General features: G+C 49.3%; 4 protein-coding genes across 4 annotated transcripts; 2 read left to right on the forward strand and 2 right to left on the reverse strand.

Annotated features, from left to right (window-relative positions):
- The first annotated feature begins 375 nt into the window (after nt 1–375).
- Nucleotides 376–2,166, forward strand: B0J16DRAFT_338428 (uncharacterized protein). Its single transcript, XM_046127447.1, has 3 exons — nt 376–679; nt 763–1,724; nt 1,777–2,166. The coding sequence occupies exons 1-3, from the start codon at nt 583–585 to the stop codon at nt 2,119–2,121; spliced, it is 1,404 nt and encodes a 467-aa protein (XP_045984856.1). The 5' UTR covers nt 376–582; the 3' UTR covers nt 2,122–2,166.
- A 277-nt stretch (nt 2,167–2,443) lies between these two features.
- B0J16DRAFT_104853 (uncharacterized protein) lies at nt 2,444–5,305 on the reverse strand. The gene is made up of 2 exons (XM_046121328.1): nt 4,474–5,305; nt 2,444–4,422 (listed from the first exon to the last, which is right to left on the reverse strand). Exons 1-2 carry the CDS (start codon nt 4,950–4,952, stop codon nt 2,457–2,459), a joined length of 2,445 nt encoding a protein of 814 aa, XP_045984857.1. The 5' UTR covers nt 4,953–5,305; the 3' UTR covers nt 2,444–2,456.
- Nucleotides 5,306–7,294: 1,989 nt separating this feature from the next.
- B0J16DRAFT_104859 (glycogen synthase) lies at nt 7,295–10,092 on the reverse strand. Its single transcript, XM_046121329.1, has 5 exons — nt 9,840–10,092; nt 9,668–9,765; nt 9,341–9,616; nt 7,724–9,282; nt 7,295–7,670 (listed from the first exon to the last, which is right to left on the reverse strand). The coding sequence occupies exons 1-5, from the start codon at nt 9,916–9,918 to the stop codon at nt 7,568–7,570; spliced, it is 2,115 nt and encodes a 704-aa protein (XP_045984858.1). The 5' UTR covers nt 9,919–10,092; the 3' UTR covers nt 7,295–7,567.
- A 3,684-nt stretch (nt 10,093–13,776) lies between these two features.
- On the forward strand, nt 13,777–15,647 carry B0J16DRAFT_302582 (WD40-repeat-containing domain protein). Its single transcript, XM_046124638.1, has 2 exons — nt 13,777–14,016; nt 14,077–15,647. The coding sequence occupies exons 1-2, from the start codon at nt 13,923–13,925 to the stop codon at nt 15,408–15,410; spliced, it is 1,428 nt and encodes a 475-aa protein (XP_045984859.1). The 5' UTR covers nt 13,777–13,922; the 3' UTR covers nt 15,411–15,647.
- The last annotated feature ends 52 nt before the right edge of the window (nt 15,648–15,699 follow it).

Genomic DNA, 15,699 nt, shown 5'->3' on the forward strand with positions numbered 1-15,699 from the left:
CCAACTCGTCGTTCCACCAAGTTGATATCTCGCTAGGTCAACAAGATCTAGGGTATTCATTCTAACGGCTATCTTCAAGTTTCTAGTTAGGTACGACAACATGAAGACGGACGGGCAGTAAATGTGATAGCTGCTTCATATTCAGTCTTGGTTAAATTCACTCTCAAAATTGAAGACTCATTATATGCGTTCAGTGCTTAGCTCTTGTAGTTGATGACAATTTACGGTTCTTCGTATCTACTGTATCCTGGCTTACACTGAACCGATGAGAATCATCAGAACGTGATTGATCTGATTGGCTTAGAAACCAAAGTTCCTTGATTGCGGCGCAGTCTACAACAAACAACTGGGAGCTGGTTTGTCCAGTACACACAATCCTGGGAGCAATTGTTGAGAGATACCTCTATTCATCCACAATATCAAGATGATTTGTTAGCTCAAATACCCTTACTTTTACATTCTGCTTAAACTCTATTATCTCACGTAAAATAAACTCACTCTCTTTATGCCATCATTGGTCTGAATACACGCTTACATACCCTACCTATCTCATCTCCATGTCCAACCATACACCTGCTCATCATGAGTGAGATTGCCAAGATTAAGAAAGGGAAAGCGTCAGCCAAACGCAATAGCGAGGCACGTCGTGAACAAAATCGTCTCGCAAGCCGGAATTACCGTGTGTATATCTTTGCTGCTTTGCTTATGGTTGGTTGATGACCTTGATTGATTTTGCTGACGCCATCATGTTTCGGCTTATAGGAGAGAAGCGGAAGCAGAAATTAGCTCTATTGAATGAATTGCTTGAACCAAGCAATGTTGCTGCTGATATTACCGATGATGCTGAGACGAATCCCTTACAGGGACTGAACGGACCGAGTGAGTTGTATGCTACTCAGCTGCAAGAACAATCGTTATCAGGAGCATCTTTCCCTGGATCAACGTCTGTAAGCCAAGACGTGAGTGCCTTTGGAAGCGCTGGGCCATATTTGTGGGAGGACTCATCCCAAGCAACGATATCGACGACCTTCCTCCCACCTGTGCTTTCTAACACTCTTCCATTGGCCAACCTGGATGATGCTTTCAGTCTTACAAATCAGGATCCATGGGGAGACAGCATGTTCGGCTTATCAATAAATTCTCAGGATACACCAAAAATGGCTTACGTAGTAGACCCAAGGTCAATAGAAGAGGTTTTTGAAAGCAGTCCAGAGTCAGGACTCGGCTCCTTGGAAACAACATCCAGCAACGATGGCAACGATGGCAACGATGAGGCCCTCAACGATGTCTTGAGTGGTGTAGAGAATCTCACTTTAGAACAAAAACGTTGTCTTCTTCGACGACTACAACAAGACACCCAGCCTTCAACTCCAAAGCCTCATGTTCCTTGGCACCAGACAAACCCTCCAACTGCAGGTCAACTACGAGCCATTGAGTTTGCAAAAGCGTTGTACAAAACTGCCCATGCTAGACCAACGCTTCTGCCCACACAATACACGATGGAGACAGGTATCTTTGGGGCAATATTTGCCAATTGTTATGCGCTTGGCATGGCGGGTGTGGACGAGATTCTCGGTGAAGAGGGATGTAGTGTCTTCTCTGTTACGCAAGATGAAGGACATCATATGTCTCAATTGCCTCTTGTCAAATCCAAGTTTCGAGCCTTGTCTCCCGATCTGAGACCGATTGATAAACAACTAACTTTTGGACACCATCCTTATGTTGTAAGTTTGCATAGTGCTAATATATACCTGCTTACAATACTAACATACTTAGGATGTCATCCCATTCAAGAGTTTCCGGGAGAATCTCATCAAAGCCTTAGAAAATGGACCCTCTGTGATTGATGAAGGTATTCTGTGCCATGATATACTTGCCGGCGGCTTCACCTGCTGGGGCTCAGGGCGAAATCCACATGGCATGGGTGCAGGTGTACCTTGGGATTCGCGGAGCTGGGAACCTAGTGTCTGGTTTCTGATGAAGTATCGACAGCTAGCCGGTGACTGGGACGGAGAGCTGTGGACAAGTGCGAGGTGGTGGCATAACGCTCGCGGGGAGAGGATACAGACAGCAAAAGTCACAGAGATTGCAAACCCACTCGATGGGACAGCTAGACGATAGGAATATAGCATCACAAGCACTTTCATAAACGCCAGTCGAATCTTGTAATATACGAGTAAGGATTTGGTATCACTAAGAATGCCTAGCCAAACAACGCCCGGCATCCAAAAGAAGAACCTGACTGCCGGGCCAGCTCTGAAAAAAAATAGATTACAAGAAGACAAGGCACACACAACAGGGCGGTTTTCATCACGCCCGTTCTACACCAAGCATAGTTTCCTCTTTTGTCGTTCGTCAAGCTCAATGAAAAGGCCGTGTCGATGCTCGCTTCGCTTTCTCCAACAGGCTATGCATAATGAAAACAAATAATGCGCACGCATTCTAAATAGGACCCCTTAGAAGGCGTCCTCGAAAGGACAGTCGACGCTGTCGTGGCCGTCGCGTTCGCAAAGGGCACACCACTTCTCAGGGTCCATGACGCCGCTTTCCTTGCCAGCAACAGGGCCTGACTCCATAGGATTGGGAAGAATCTTGACGGCTGGTGAAGGAGGATCATCTTTCTTGATTCCCAAGGGTGCAAGAGGCGCAGGGGCATCATCGCCAGTTGGGGGCATGTAAGGCTTGAACCCATTGTTGATGTCCTTGATTGCTTTGCTCTCGCTGTTGCTCTTAGCGCCGTCAGGACCAAACATGTTGGTGCAGGTCAGGATATCATGACCGTTAGTCTCACAAATCTCACACCAGAGAGTGCTAGTCTCAGTAGCGTTGGAGTAATCGTCGCTTTCCGGCATGGTATCAAGAGTGCTGACTCGCTTGTGTGTGGGTGCACTAGATCGCTTGATGTTCTCAACCGGACGATTTTCAAATGCATGTGCCATGACAACAGTATCCCGCGAGTCTCTGAAAGATGATCTGTTGGCTGTTCCACCATTCTGACGGAAGGAGTCGAGCTCCTTCTCGAGCTCTTCTTCGCGGTTGTTCTTCTTATCGAGAATAGACTGAAGCTCAGCCACTTGTCGCTCAAGGTTATCGCGCGCAATCTTGTTGGCCACGACGTCTTCAGCGATCATGGAGCCAGGTCTCTGCTGTGGGGGCTTGGGCTCTCCAGGAATAGAGTCACGGCTTAGGGAATGAATAATAGCTTTGAGACCTCTAATCTCATCATCCTTCTGCTCGAGCTCCTTGGAGGAAACTGTGCTGTCGCCATTTGCAGGGGGGGTTGAAGCTTTCTCGCGCTCACGGCGCAGTTCCGTCCTTGTTCGTTCAACCTCTCCACGAAGGAACTCGACTTCGCCTCTGGCCTCTGCCTCGCCCCGGCGAGCATCCTCCAATCCTTCCTCGAGCTCCTGAACCAGCTCCTCTAGTTGCTTAAGCTGAGTGGCCACTGAGTCAACGTCCAGGTTGCGCGACTCAAGCTCTCGAACGTCGGCCATCAGCTCCTCTATCCTCTTCTCATATACTCGCTCCGTCTCGGTGCTGGCGAGCTCCAAGGTGTCAATAGTGCTCCGGAAGTCGGCCCGATGAGCGTCAAATTCTGCTGTGAGCATGGCGATCTTGTCGTTCTTCTCCCTCAGCAGCTGGCGCAACTGCGCCGTATCTTTGTTATCCCAACTGTTGCGCTGTGCTGCTGGCATATCTGCCGATTCCATAAGACTCTGTAGTTCTACCAAGCTGCTCTCCATATCGGCCAGGGCGGCGGACTGCTCCTTGAGTTGTCGGTCCCGATCCTCGATTTGCGATTTCAGATGTTCAATTTCCTCGTCGTTCATGTTGATACGTGACGCTGGTCGGACCTTCATGGCAAATGATGATACGGAGCCAGCGCTACCATTAGTGCCGGTACGCTGCAGTCCCATCGGCGGCACATCCTCATCTATTCCCGAGATCGAGCCCAAAGCTGAGGCGCTGCGTGGTGCAAGACTTGGCTTACGGTCCAGTCGATTGGGCCGCTTGCTTGGGTCCCCTGAGGTGCCGCGAACGCTTTGAGCGAAGCGCGACTGTGTCGGGCTTCCAAATCTGGAAGGGGTCCTGGCTGGTGTTGTCATGGAGGGCCGCGGTCCGGGTGTCATTTGCATACGACGGACAGGAGACTCGGGCCGCGGAAGAGAAGCTCTGGTTGCACGTTTGCCTTGCGGACTGGGAGCGCGGGCGCCAGGTCCAACAGAAGCGCTGAATTTGGGAAGACCTGGGGTCGGAGGAGTGTAGTTGAGTGAGTTCTGGTTGCCGGCTCTGAGACCACCGTATGTGCTTGCACTTGGTGTAATGGGAAAGGATGGGATCGGTTCGCCGCTACGGGGCAGAGCCTTGGCTGCAGGCAAGAAAATGCCAGCACCGGGGATGTCGGTAGCAAAGTATGATACACTTTCATGGTGTTAGTCCTGTAGATATGCTTAAACAACATTGAGTTCTTACCCGTCAACGTCGCCGTCGTTTTTTCCCCGACTGGCAAATTCCTCGTCGAGTTCAACGCCAGCAAAAACACCTTTCTTGCCTTGGACAGGGCCGACAAATCGCACAACGCCATGCATTCCACCTGGAACATCAACAATGTCACCGAGCGCAACATTAACGGCCTGCGAACGGCCAGGGGTCGTAGGAGGCATCATGTCTTCAGTTGGGTCGCTCAGGACAGTTTCAACGGCGTAACTCTCAGAAACATCGGGTATGCTGGCGAGAGAGCTCTGGGTGAGCTGAGCAAAGGAAGCTTTGCGCGGCAGAGGCGGTAGAGGCGGCGCTGCGCGCGAATGTGTAGCGTATGCGTTTTTGAGATTAGGAGTCGAGACGATGTTGTGGGATCTCCGTAGAGCGTGGGACGAGCTCTTGGGACGTAATTTTGGAGTGGTTGACCTGGAAGGAAAGGTAGATGTTGTTGTTGATGTAGCAGAAGGCATCTTGGGAGGCGGCGAAGCCCAGTCGGGGCCCTTATTTCGCTGTACTGGGGTTGGTAGCCAAAGTGGGCGTGTCAGGTCTCATTTGTTTACATGGACCCCACGCCGCATATGGTAAGGGGGCAACCGACCTAACCTTTTGTTCCCGGGGGAGCAACAAGGCACTGAACCTCAAGGTCGGGCAGTTAGTTACCGGCTTTTATTTTTTGCTGGGTTCTTTTTTAGTTCCCGCCCGTTCATGTGCCGTTGACTTTTTGTCTTTTTGGCTTTTGCTTTGGCCTTTTTGTTTTAGCGGCCTCAAAGCACGGTTATTGGGTAGGTATGGTATGGTATTGATCAAATGATGATCTGTCGTTCAGGGTGTAATACCCAATATCGATGAGGCGGGCGAGACCTGGAGGGCCTTTATCGGAGAAATTTGGTGACGGAAGAAATGAGATTGACGTTATGTCGGGTCGGGTCTTGTCGCAGGTTGCAGAGGGAGACTCCCGTTAGAATGAGGAGAGGAGACTGTGGGGATGAAAAGAGATGAGAGGGAGTTAACGAAAGGAAGAGACTAAGATGATGAATGAAAGAAGAGATGAGGAAGAAAGGGGAGTTGCTATGAATAGATGGAAGTGGATGAGCGTATATAAATCAAGTGCCGTACGTATCGTATCGTATCGTATGTAAACAATCGAAAACAGCTCGGCTATGCAGACTATGCAGCTCAGAGTGGAGTGAAGCTATTGATGCAGCTCCTTGCTTGCTTGCTTGTTATTCTGCAAGAGAGGATAGTGATGGTGATAAACTTGGTGATTTGTCCAACCTAGGAATAGAGTAAAGAGAAGTAAGACAAGTTCAAACAGAAGAGCAGCAATCGTTCTTTTTTCTTTCTTTCTTTTTATTTGTTTGACCCCCTTCTATAGCTGTTCAGTCCCAGTTTTGGTTCGTTGTCACCGCTTCGATGCACCTCTCTCCTCTCTAGACTGGTCTGAGGGGCTTGGCCAGGGAACGACGCAGGGGATGATATGATGACAGGGCAGGGCGACAGGAAACCGGGGAAGTATGAGCGCAACAAGGATTGATGTCTGGATTCTTCTGTGATTGTCATGAAACCTGATAATATGCCGTGTGATGAATGAGATGTGACAAGATTATCACTGCTGACTACCTAGGTAGAAAAAGACAAAGAAACATGAGCCATTGCAGAGGCCTAAGATAGTAGAAGAATGAGGAGTGAAAAGAAAAAGATCAGTTGAAAGAAATAAGCCCAAGGCAAAGAAAGTCAATTCTCTTCTTAAACGCAAGCCTCAACCCAAACACTATCATGACTTGCCACACGAGTCATCCCCTAATATTCAGATACAAAAAAGGCGTGGTCAACTCGGCACATATTAGTTTAGTTCTTTGCAGCTTTATTTCGCGCATCACCTTTCAGCTTTGCAAGCTCTACCTATCCTCATATTCCTACTCGGCCTTTTGACCTATTGTCATGATATCATTTGTTTACATGCAACCAAATCCTCTGTAACCACGGCATCGTCCCGCTACCATGCATAGGTTCGCGCTGCATCAAGCGTTGGCCTCTTTCTCACCGCCAATGGCAGACCATAAACCTGCGATACCATCTGCAGTATCCGCAATGGCAGGCGTCTTTAGCCCTCATGAGGCGTCCCATTCGCTCCCGCATGCAGCCATCACAGCCCAACCCCGCATGGGATTTCCTTATGGGATTGGATTATTTTGATATTGGGTTCTTATGTTGTCATGGACAATTGGAGTTTGAGATCAGCCATTCATTACTGTAGCCGCCCTCTCTCGAACCATATGAAGGGTCCTATTACTACCCGTCAGCCATTGTACAAATCGATATCGGTACATGTCCTGACTTTCCTCTTGCTCGGTATTCCTCGGTGGCCCTCTTGCACTCCACTGACATCCATGATGGCTTGCGGTTCTAGCCGCTTTCATATCCACACTCGTCTACCAAGCATGATATCGCAGAGATCTTGTTTCTTATTGCCTGTCGCAATTGATATACAAGCAGAGGATCGATATGTCACCATCTTTGCTGTACCGCCAGTTACGTAAAATAAGTGTCTTGGTTGGGTGTATTTTGATGAGAGGAGAGCGATATCCAAGATATAAGGCATACATAAATTGCACCCTCAAGTCCATCCGACATTAAAGTACATGCTTCAAGTATCCCTAGCGCACATAGAGAAAAAGCTTATATCCATGGAAGTCAACCACAATTTGTCCAAACCATGGGCCTTGGAGGAATGATCCATCTGAAAGGCTACGGCAAACCTCAAACAAGGAAAGCCGCAGCATATCCCCCAAAAATGTCACAAAATAAGAACATTGCAGATATCCCCATAGCCACGGGTTTCCTATAGCAGGTTTAATTAATCAACAGGAAAGCGCAAGATGCAAATTGCGACAATGCGGATGTGCTTCAACACCAGTAAGACATGCAAAGTTCTCCAATCAAGGACGCAAGTCCTCCTTCGTTCTTCGTCGTTCCCATATACCAGTAATAATAATTATAACAAAAAATGATGTGACGTATTTAATACAGTTCCTTCTCTTCCTCCCTCTCAACGACTGGTTCTGATGAGTCTGTAGAATCGATCCTACTGGGTTCCGTTCACCGGCACGTTGTCGGAGGGGCTAGGTGGCGCAGGCTGCTTTCGGAGTGTCAGGGGGAAAGGGTACTCGTCAGGGTCCTCCTCCTCACTGCAAATGTTGTTAGCAAGGTCCATATATAGATGTCACCCAGTTTTACTTACGGGAGCTTCCAGGCAACATAGTCCTCCGTGCTCAAACCCTCACGGCCTTCTTGCAGACTGGCAAAGTCGCCGGGTGTCATCATACCAGTGCGATCTCTTGGCGAGCCAGGAACAGAGAATGGTCGAGAAATCTTCTGCTCAACGCCAGGGATGAAATCCTCCTCTTCCTCGTCACCAACGAAAGAGTTGGGGTAAGCACGGCGAAGAGCCAGCTGGCGAGCCTTGACATACTCCATACCCATTCGCTTCCAGTCGAGGAGATCACTAAGACGCTCGGTTCGGTTTCGCTGGTTGATGCGCTGGCGGCGGCTCTTTCCACAAAAGTCGTACATGAACGAAGTGAGCTGGTTGACTGAGTCGTCAACACCCTTGGTTCGTCGATCCACAATGTAGATACCATAGTCGCTCGAGTTCTCAATAAGCTCCTCCATGTAGCATCCGAAACCAGAAAGGTTGGTGGTAATGCTGGGAACACCCATAACGGTGCACTCGGCGGGGGTATAACCCCAGGGCTCATAGTATGAAGAGAAGACTCCAAGATGACAACCTCGGACGAAGTCGTCGTAGTCGAGAGGAAGAACGGGGTTGGCTGAGTTGAGGAACTCGGGGTGGAAGATGACCTTGACGCGATCGGTGGGGTGGTTGAAGAGCTGCACACGGCGGATCTGATTCAGGACGGGGTCCTCGTGATCGTTGAGCATGTTATGGGTGACAATTGGGGGCAGTCCGTGGCGCTTCATGGCAAACAGGCGACGACGAAGCAGAACTCGGTCCTGGGCAGAGATAAGCTCCTTCTCATCAGGAAGAGGGTCACCCTCGTGCCACTTGAGGGAGCGCTCAAAGAGACGACGACCAATGCTCTGCTCAATAACGTGTGTGGTGTCTCGTAGAGACTTGATAACTGCCTGTCCCTTCAGCGCCTCAACAGTGAGCGAGGTGGTCTGAGCAGGCATGATGATAAATGCGACAACTGTGATCTTGCTGCCGGCAGCCTTGAGGCGATGGTTCAGTCGTGCCAAAGACTCGATGAACATGTCAACACCCTTGTTTCTGAACTCGTAACGGCCAGCAGTGAATAGATACAGTGTGTTATCCACATCGAAGTCGTAGTGGCCATAGAAATGTCCGCGAACAAAGTCGTGGATCTTCTCCTTTGCCTGCTGGTGCAGGTTCTGGAACTCGTGAACAGCAGAGAATTTTGTGACGTTGAGACCGTTGGGAAGGACACCATCGGGCTTTCGCTTCAGCAGATGCTCGGACTCGAACGCCGTGATGTGGGAAACGGTGGTGAAGACATCACAGGCATGTGCGGCAGCTCGCTCGATACAGTATCTGTGGTAAATACCACGCTTGCCAGCCTCGGCATCAACATCAAACCACTGCAGGTTGTTGTAAAAGTCTACGGAGCCGGCGCAAAGGTATCGGCCGAGAAGAGTGGCGTGTGTGGTAAAGATCGTCGTAACATCGATGCGGCGCTTCTTGCAGAGGGGCAGGGCAACGCCAGCAAGCCACTCGTGGAAGTGAGCAATAACAGCCCGCTTCTTCTCGTGGCAGACAAACTACGGAATTAAAGTTAGCAGATCTGATACGTAAGTGGAAAAGTCAAGGGGTTCTTACCTCGCCCAGGAACCAGGCAACAAGATAACCAAAAACGATGGCTTCGTTGGTCTCATCGTCGCCAGGTGGTGAGGGAATGCTGGCGGCTTCCCACAAATCGGACTTCCACTCATCCAAACGGCCATAGGCGGTCTTGGTGTCGATGAGAATAACTCTAGGAGCTCCCTCAATCAACCAGCGTCCATACACAATGTGGATTCCGCGGTCTCTCATAGACTGTAAAGTAGCAGCGATCTCTGGGCTAGTGGGCTCCATCTCTTCAACCTCGACAGCGGCCTACTGCGGTCAGCATATTCAAGTCACGGCAATTTGAGACCACGAGCGTACCGATTGGTGGTTGAGAGGACCGATCAGCGTATAGCGGTCGCCATATTCAGCTGTTGTCACAGGAGCTTTGGATTTGATGACAGAGTAGATACCACCGACTACATCGTGTTCAGGTCAGCATGTGAAGATTGGTACTGGACTGCGCAGCGACATTCGTCGCCAATTGACTGACCTCGATGAGCTACTTCAGTAGCAATCTCAAAGAGAAGGTGATTCTTGATGTCGCGAGTCTGCTCGCCTCCGGAACTCATCTTGACGTGAATGCCTCCAAAAAGAGGAGGACTTGACTGTTGAGGGGGGTTTCGGTGGGCGCGATGATCTGATGAGCGTCGACCAGGGGCTGGTCGCGTAGTAGACGAGAAGATCTAGCGCAGGTCTCAAGAGGACAGGAACTGGAGAGAGAAGCAGCAGCAGAGAGAAGTGGTATGGAGAAGAAAGAAGAAGCTGTAGCAATGGCCCGCGAAACCAATTGAGAAGTTTTCTCGGGAGTAGCGAGACGTGGCTGGGAGGGATCGGTAGAAGCGAAACGGATGGGATTAAATCGAGATGGTGGTGGTCTCGATGTTGCGTCACTGTGCCGCTGTTGAGCACGAACCTAACCTAAGAGATGGATCTACAGGCAATAGGTGAGCAGGGGGTCTTGCACAGGGAGGGAGGGCTCCATTCGGAGATGGATGGATACGCATGTACGTGCTATGTGCCCATGGGGAGCGGAGTAAAGCACTAACCTAGTAATGATAGCACGATGAATGGATCTCAGGTCCTGGCGGTGGTGATTTGCTAGGTTGGTGTTTTGAAGCGTTACACCGAGTGAAGGGGAGAGGATTGAGAGAAGGAGAAGGAGAAAAAGTAAAAATGGGTTCGAGAGGGAAAAGGTCTCAAGAAGAGGATGGGAAGAAGGCGACCAATGTTGAAGAGAAAATTGTGCACCAAGACGTTGAGTTAAAGGAAGATGGTGTATTGATGTACTCGGCAGGTACCTTGAGCACTGTCGGCCGTGATATGATCCAGTATTGATGCCCGCTGCGGTACAGCTTCAGCTCGTACTTTGGCGCACTAGCGACCCAAGCTTGGGTGGAGTCGGGGGGATGTCGGGGCCCCAAGCTCCTAGCAACGGCGCCTAAACAAAGCCAACCTAAAGGCCCGCCCGTGGGATCCATTACCAAGCCCAAACACCTGAGGAATCCAGGGCAATTCGCCCATCGGTTTTCTTGGCTTTTAGGACAGGGGACCAGGGTCAACGTTTTTAGAGAGACAACCTAGGTTAATGCTTGAAGCTACCGATTAAGTAGAGGATCAGTGCTCAACAACAAGTCCAACCTTGGGACGATGAACAAAGCGAAGATTCACGATATGACTGGTCAATTCGAACGAGTCCAGGTTGGTGAAAACTTTTACATCCCGTCCTGTTGAACCTCAAGCCGTTGGTCCCTCTCCGACTCCGACTCCAGCTGTCAGCATATCCTAAACTCAATCAAGATTAACCACGCAGAAACGGACCAGGCCACACGCCACGAACTTGAGATCAAAAGGAATAGCTCCTTGCAAACCAACGCCACTCCGGTCAAAGAGCCGAGGCCGGCCCATGATCAAGGTGTTTCACTGCCATTTCCAGGTCTCGATGTTACGCCATTATGAGATGGTATCGCTTTGTTGAGGAGCTTGGGGGTCTTTGGTCTTTTCTCCTTTCTCTTGACCTATCCCATTGTTTAGTTTAGTCTCTACGCCTCGACGTTTCTTCTCAACGGCATGCACAATCTCCCACCCACTGAGACTGGGCTAGACCATCAGCATGGCACAAACTTTTCACTACTGTAGGACCAAAAAGAGACATTCTCATCCTAAAAGTTGGCCTGCATTGTGTTTGGCCAGACGCAGGTCTGGCACTTCTTGGGGGTGTCGGGATGAGGTCATGGAATGCGGGGAAATGCCAGTGATCAACATCTTAATGAGCTTTTTGTACTTCTCCAAGCCCGGTTTCAACTCCTTTTACTGCTAATCTTATTGGAAAAAGGACATCATGTTGACATCGGTGCTTACTACTGTACTGATTCTTGTGTTGTAACCTGTTTCTCCATGTCAATGGCCCACAATGGCAAACTTTGGTCCTCATGTCCTCAAGTTCCCTGTGCCCTGCAGTTCGATACCCGGGTAAAGGGGCACTGCTTCGAATCTATCTACCTGTTTCCATGAAAGAATATTGACTCGACCACGAATTAGATGGGTGGCGGTGCCTAAAAGCCTGCGGCATATGTTCTACCGAGACCCCGAGCTGTGATATCAGTGTTTGGGCAACTCCCTTCATCATGTTGTCTCTCCTTCAAAAACAACAAGATGAGCTTCCACGTCTACGGAATTGCCAAGAATGCATTTTCTCCGCCAACACGCCTCCCCCAACTTCCTTCGAGACATCTGGGGTGGAAGCCTTATTACTCCAAGTTTCCAATGCATCAAATGCCATGGCAACATAAAGAGGATTGTCATTTCTGCCGAGCAACAAATTTCTGTAACACAATATATTGAGCTTCAAACAACAATAAGTTGAAAGCCTAGCGTCACCTATGTTTTTAACAAAGAAACAAGACACGGGACAGTTCCTTGATTTCTCTGGGTAATGAGACTGGATTCTAACTAACCGCACGGAAGCTATCTTTGGAATGACTTCGCTTCTGCAAACGAGATCCTGCCCCGATTTAGCTCCACCAGGGAGATCTTTGAGGGCGATCTTGACGGGGACTAATTACGACCTTTCTAGGGGTGCTCAGCTGGCACGTGTTTTGAGGATTTACTGAGATAACAGAATCGTCTACTATCTAATCACTAGGTAAGGTTTGACTAATAAGATATCTAACTATTATGTACTTTGTCTCCGTACCTACCTACCTAGGTAGTCTATTCCTTTAAGATCAGACCAGGGGACTGTAGGCGTTGCTCTCTCATTCTAGATTAAACTATCTACCGCAAATCAATCGTGGCTTGTATCAGAACTGAGGACTGAGCACTGCTCAAGAACGAGATCTACTATGTAAGCAGTTCTCATGGCCAAACAGTGCCAGACACCTGCACAGAGCCGAGCTACGGGTTACAGCCGAAAACCAAGGGGTGATTGCCAACAACAACAGTTACAAGCCCGGCTGGCGTAATGGCTAACGCGTCTGGCTGTAAGTTCTCTCGAACATGAGGTTCGAATCCATCTCAATGATCTTTAACTAACTCGTGATTCAGTCTAACCAGAAGATTGCCGGTTGTATGTACATCAAGCAACATCTCAATGATTCTGAAACTAACCAAATTTAGCGATCCCGGCGTCGGGCTTACACAAGCAAATACATCTTTTTTTGCTCTTTATTGTATTTCAATTGTTGTTTGTTATATATAGTCTTGATTTCCTCTGGTGTTGATGCTTTTGATATTGATGTTTGCGAGGTGTTGACCATTTCGCGATAAGTGGGTCTTTAGGCCCACAATCTCATGTCCAATAAGGTTAAGGTTAACAACTTCCTTCCTTTACAGTTGGTGAGTTTCTTCCTTCTTCTTACCATCACCATCAACAGAAGAAGAACAAGAAACAGCAGTAAAATAGCAAAGTGCCTGTCAAGAAGACAGCATTATCAGAAGATCACTATCAAGTATCAACAACGTCAACGAGTCTGATAGCAGCAGTAGCAACAAAAATAGTAAAATACTCTCAAGAAGGCTGAACTTTTTGTCCGCTGTTTGTCTATGGAGGAGGCTCAAAAGAGCTATCGGAGTCTATGAGAGAATCCACAGATGCATCTACTGAGCATGCTTAGGATAAGGAGAAGTGTAAGAAACAACAGAATAGCATGTAGAAAGGGTTGCCATTGACTTCCTGATTGTGCGCACAAGCATCATACTTGTAGCACAGCTTAGAGTATACAGTGTATATTTGATTAACTTCAAAACGGTATGTTTCGGGCAGAGTCGCATCATGGTAAAGTATACAATTGCTTGTCGTTATAGTTCCAGAGCCTCGCCCGCTTCCATTGGGTCTTCTGAACATCCGCTTCCCGCAGTGGGGCCGCTCCGATGCAAGGCTGCGAAAATTTCCAAAATTTTCTAGATTTCGCTAACAACTTTGCGCATCACTTCACTACTGACAAATTTACACTGTAAATCTAGTAGGATCTCCAAGGCTCAATCGGCCTCAAACTAGCAGTGGTTAATTGCCCCTGTCTTGTCACTTCTCCATTACCTACAAAACCAACAGGTATACCCTAACAGCTACGCAAATATGGGGGACGTCGCACAGGTCAAGGTGGTCTTCACCACCACCGAGCAAGACTTGGTGCTTCCAGAGTCCAAGCAACAACTGCTCGTTCCCGCAGGTTAGTCAAGCTTGATGAAGAAAAATACGGCGCAGGGACTGACATACTGACTTTCTGCAGACATTAAGCGATATGGCCTCTCCCGCATTCTCAACTCCGAGTCTATGCTCGACACATCCTCTCCCGTTCCCCTCGACTTCCTCGCCAATGGCACATTCCTTCGCACCTCTATCGAAGAGTACCTCGCTACCAACGGTCTTTCTTCTGAATCTACTCTGACTCTGCAGTACGTCCGAAGTCTGCTACCCCCAGTCTACGAGGCGAGCTTCGAGCACGACGACTGGGTCAGCGGCGTTGATGTTCTGTCGGCAACTTCAAGGGCAGGTCTTCTGGCTGGTGGCGCAAACATCCCTGAGCGAGTGGCTAGTGCTTCATACGATGGCCTGGTGAGAGTTTGGAACCCTTCTGGAGACGCAATCGCTGTGTCTCCAGCTGGTCGTGCTGGTGGTCACACTCAGCGAGCCAATTCTGTCAAGTGGATTTCGCAAAAGCAGCTTGCTTCGGCTGGTTTGGATCGCAAGGTTATCGTCTGGAACTACAGCGAGTCTGAGGATGGATTCTCTGGTAGTCTCAAGCCCAGTATGGAGCTCTGGGGCCACGAGAAGGATATCAACAGTCTTGACGTGAACGGCGCTACCAAGCGCATTCTTACAGCCTCTTCTGATGGCAAGATCGGTCTCTGGACATCATCAAAAAACACAGCTCCCCAGGCCGATCCCGAGAGTCTCCCCTCTGCGCATAGCACCAAGCGAGCCAAGTTGGCGACTGCTGCCAACACTGCCCAACGTGGTCCTCTTGCGATGATCCCAGTTCACGACGAGCCTGTTACTGCTGCCGTATTCCATCCCAACGATGCGACAGTCGCCTACTCTGCATCAAAAGACCACACTGTTCGAACCATCGATTTAACAACGCAGCGCGAAGTTAGCCGTCTCACAACAATGCACCCGCTCCTTTGCGCGACGGCACTTCCGGGATCGTCGCTCATCGCCGCTGGTTCGTCGGCCCGACATATCACTCTCCTCGACCCTCGCGAGTCAGCCACTACTACCTCGGCCATGACTTTGCGTGGTCACGTCAACATGGTTGTCTCCCTGTCCGCTTCGCCCGAGAACGACTACTCGCTTGTCTCCGGCTCACACGACAGCACTTGCCGTGTTTGGGATCTACGAAGCGTGAGGATGGGTACCTCAGAAGAGGGTGGCGGCAGTGTCAGCGAACCTGTGTACACCATCGGCAGAGAGTGGCTCAAGGGCAAGAAGCTCCCTCTCGCGGGTGATGGAGCCAAGGTTCTCAGTGTAGCCTGGGATAAGACTTGGGGTATTGTTAGCGGTGGCGAGGACAAGAAGGTCCAGATCAACCGTGGAAGGGACCTGTTCGGCTCAGGATCATAACGTATTGGGTAATATAGATGGGGATATTAAAAAGCGATTATTGATCTTATATTGAGAAATCATTGGTGCTGATCTTGACTGTAAGTGAATGCTTCGATCTTCATTCAACTACACAGTCACTCTTTGCTATATCAGCATAGAAGACGGAGGACAAGACCTTGGTAAATCCTTCAACTTGAATCCTCAACACAAGTCCTAATATAAAATCTCAATCAAAGCAGATACATTAAATTGCAACAATAAAGGTATCGAACACCTGGTCCCCAAGGTAGTAAAAAGCTCATCCACT

The sequence above is a fragment of the Fusarium flagelliforme genome, assembly GCF_020744385.1.
Source record: "Fusarium flagelliforme strain FIESC 12 MPI-CAGE-AA-0113 chromosome Unknown B0J16scaffold_3, whole genome shotgun sequence".
NCBI classification, from domain to species: Eukaryota; Fungi; Ascomycota; class Sordariomycetes; order Hypocreales; family Nectriaceae; genus Fusarium; species Fusarium flagelliforme.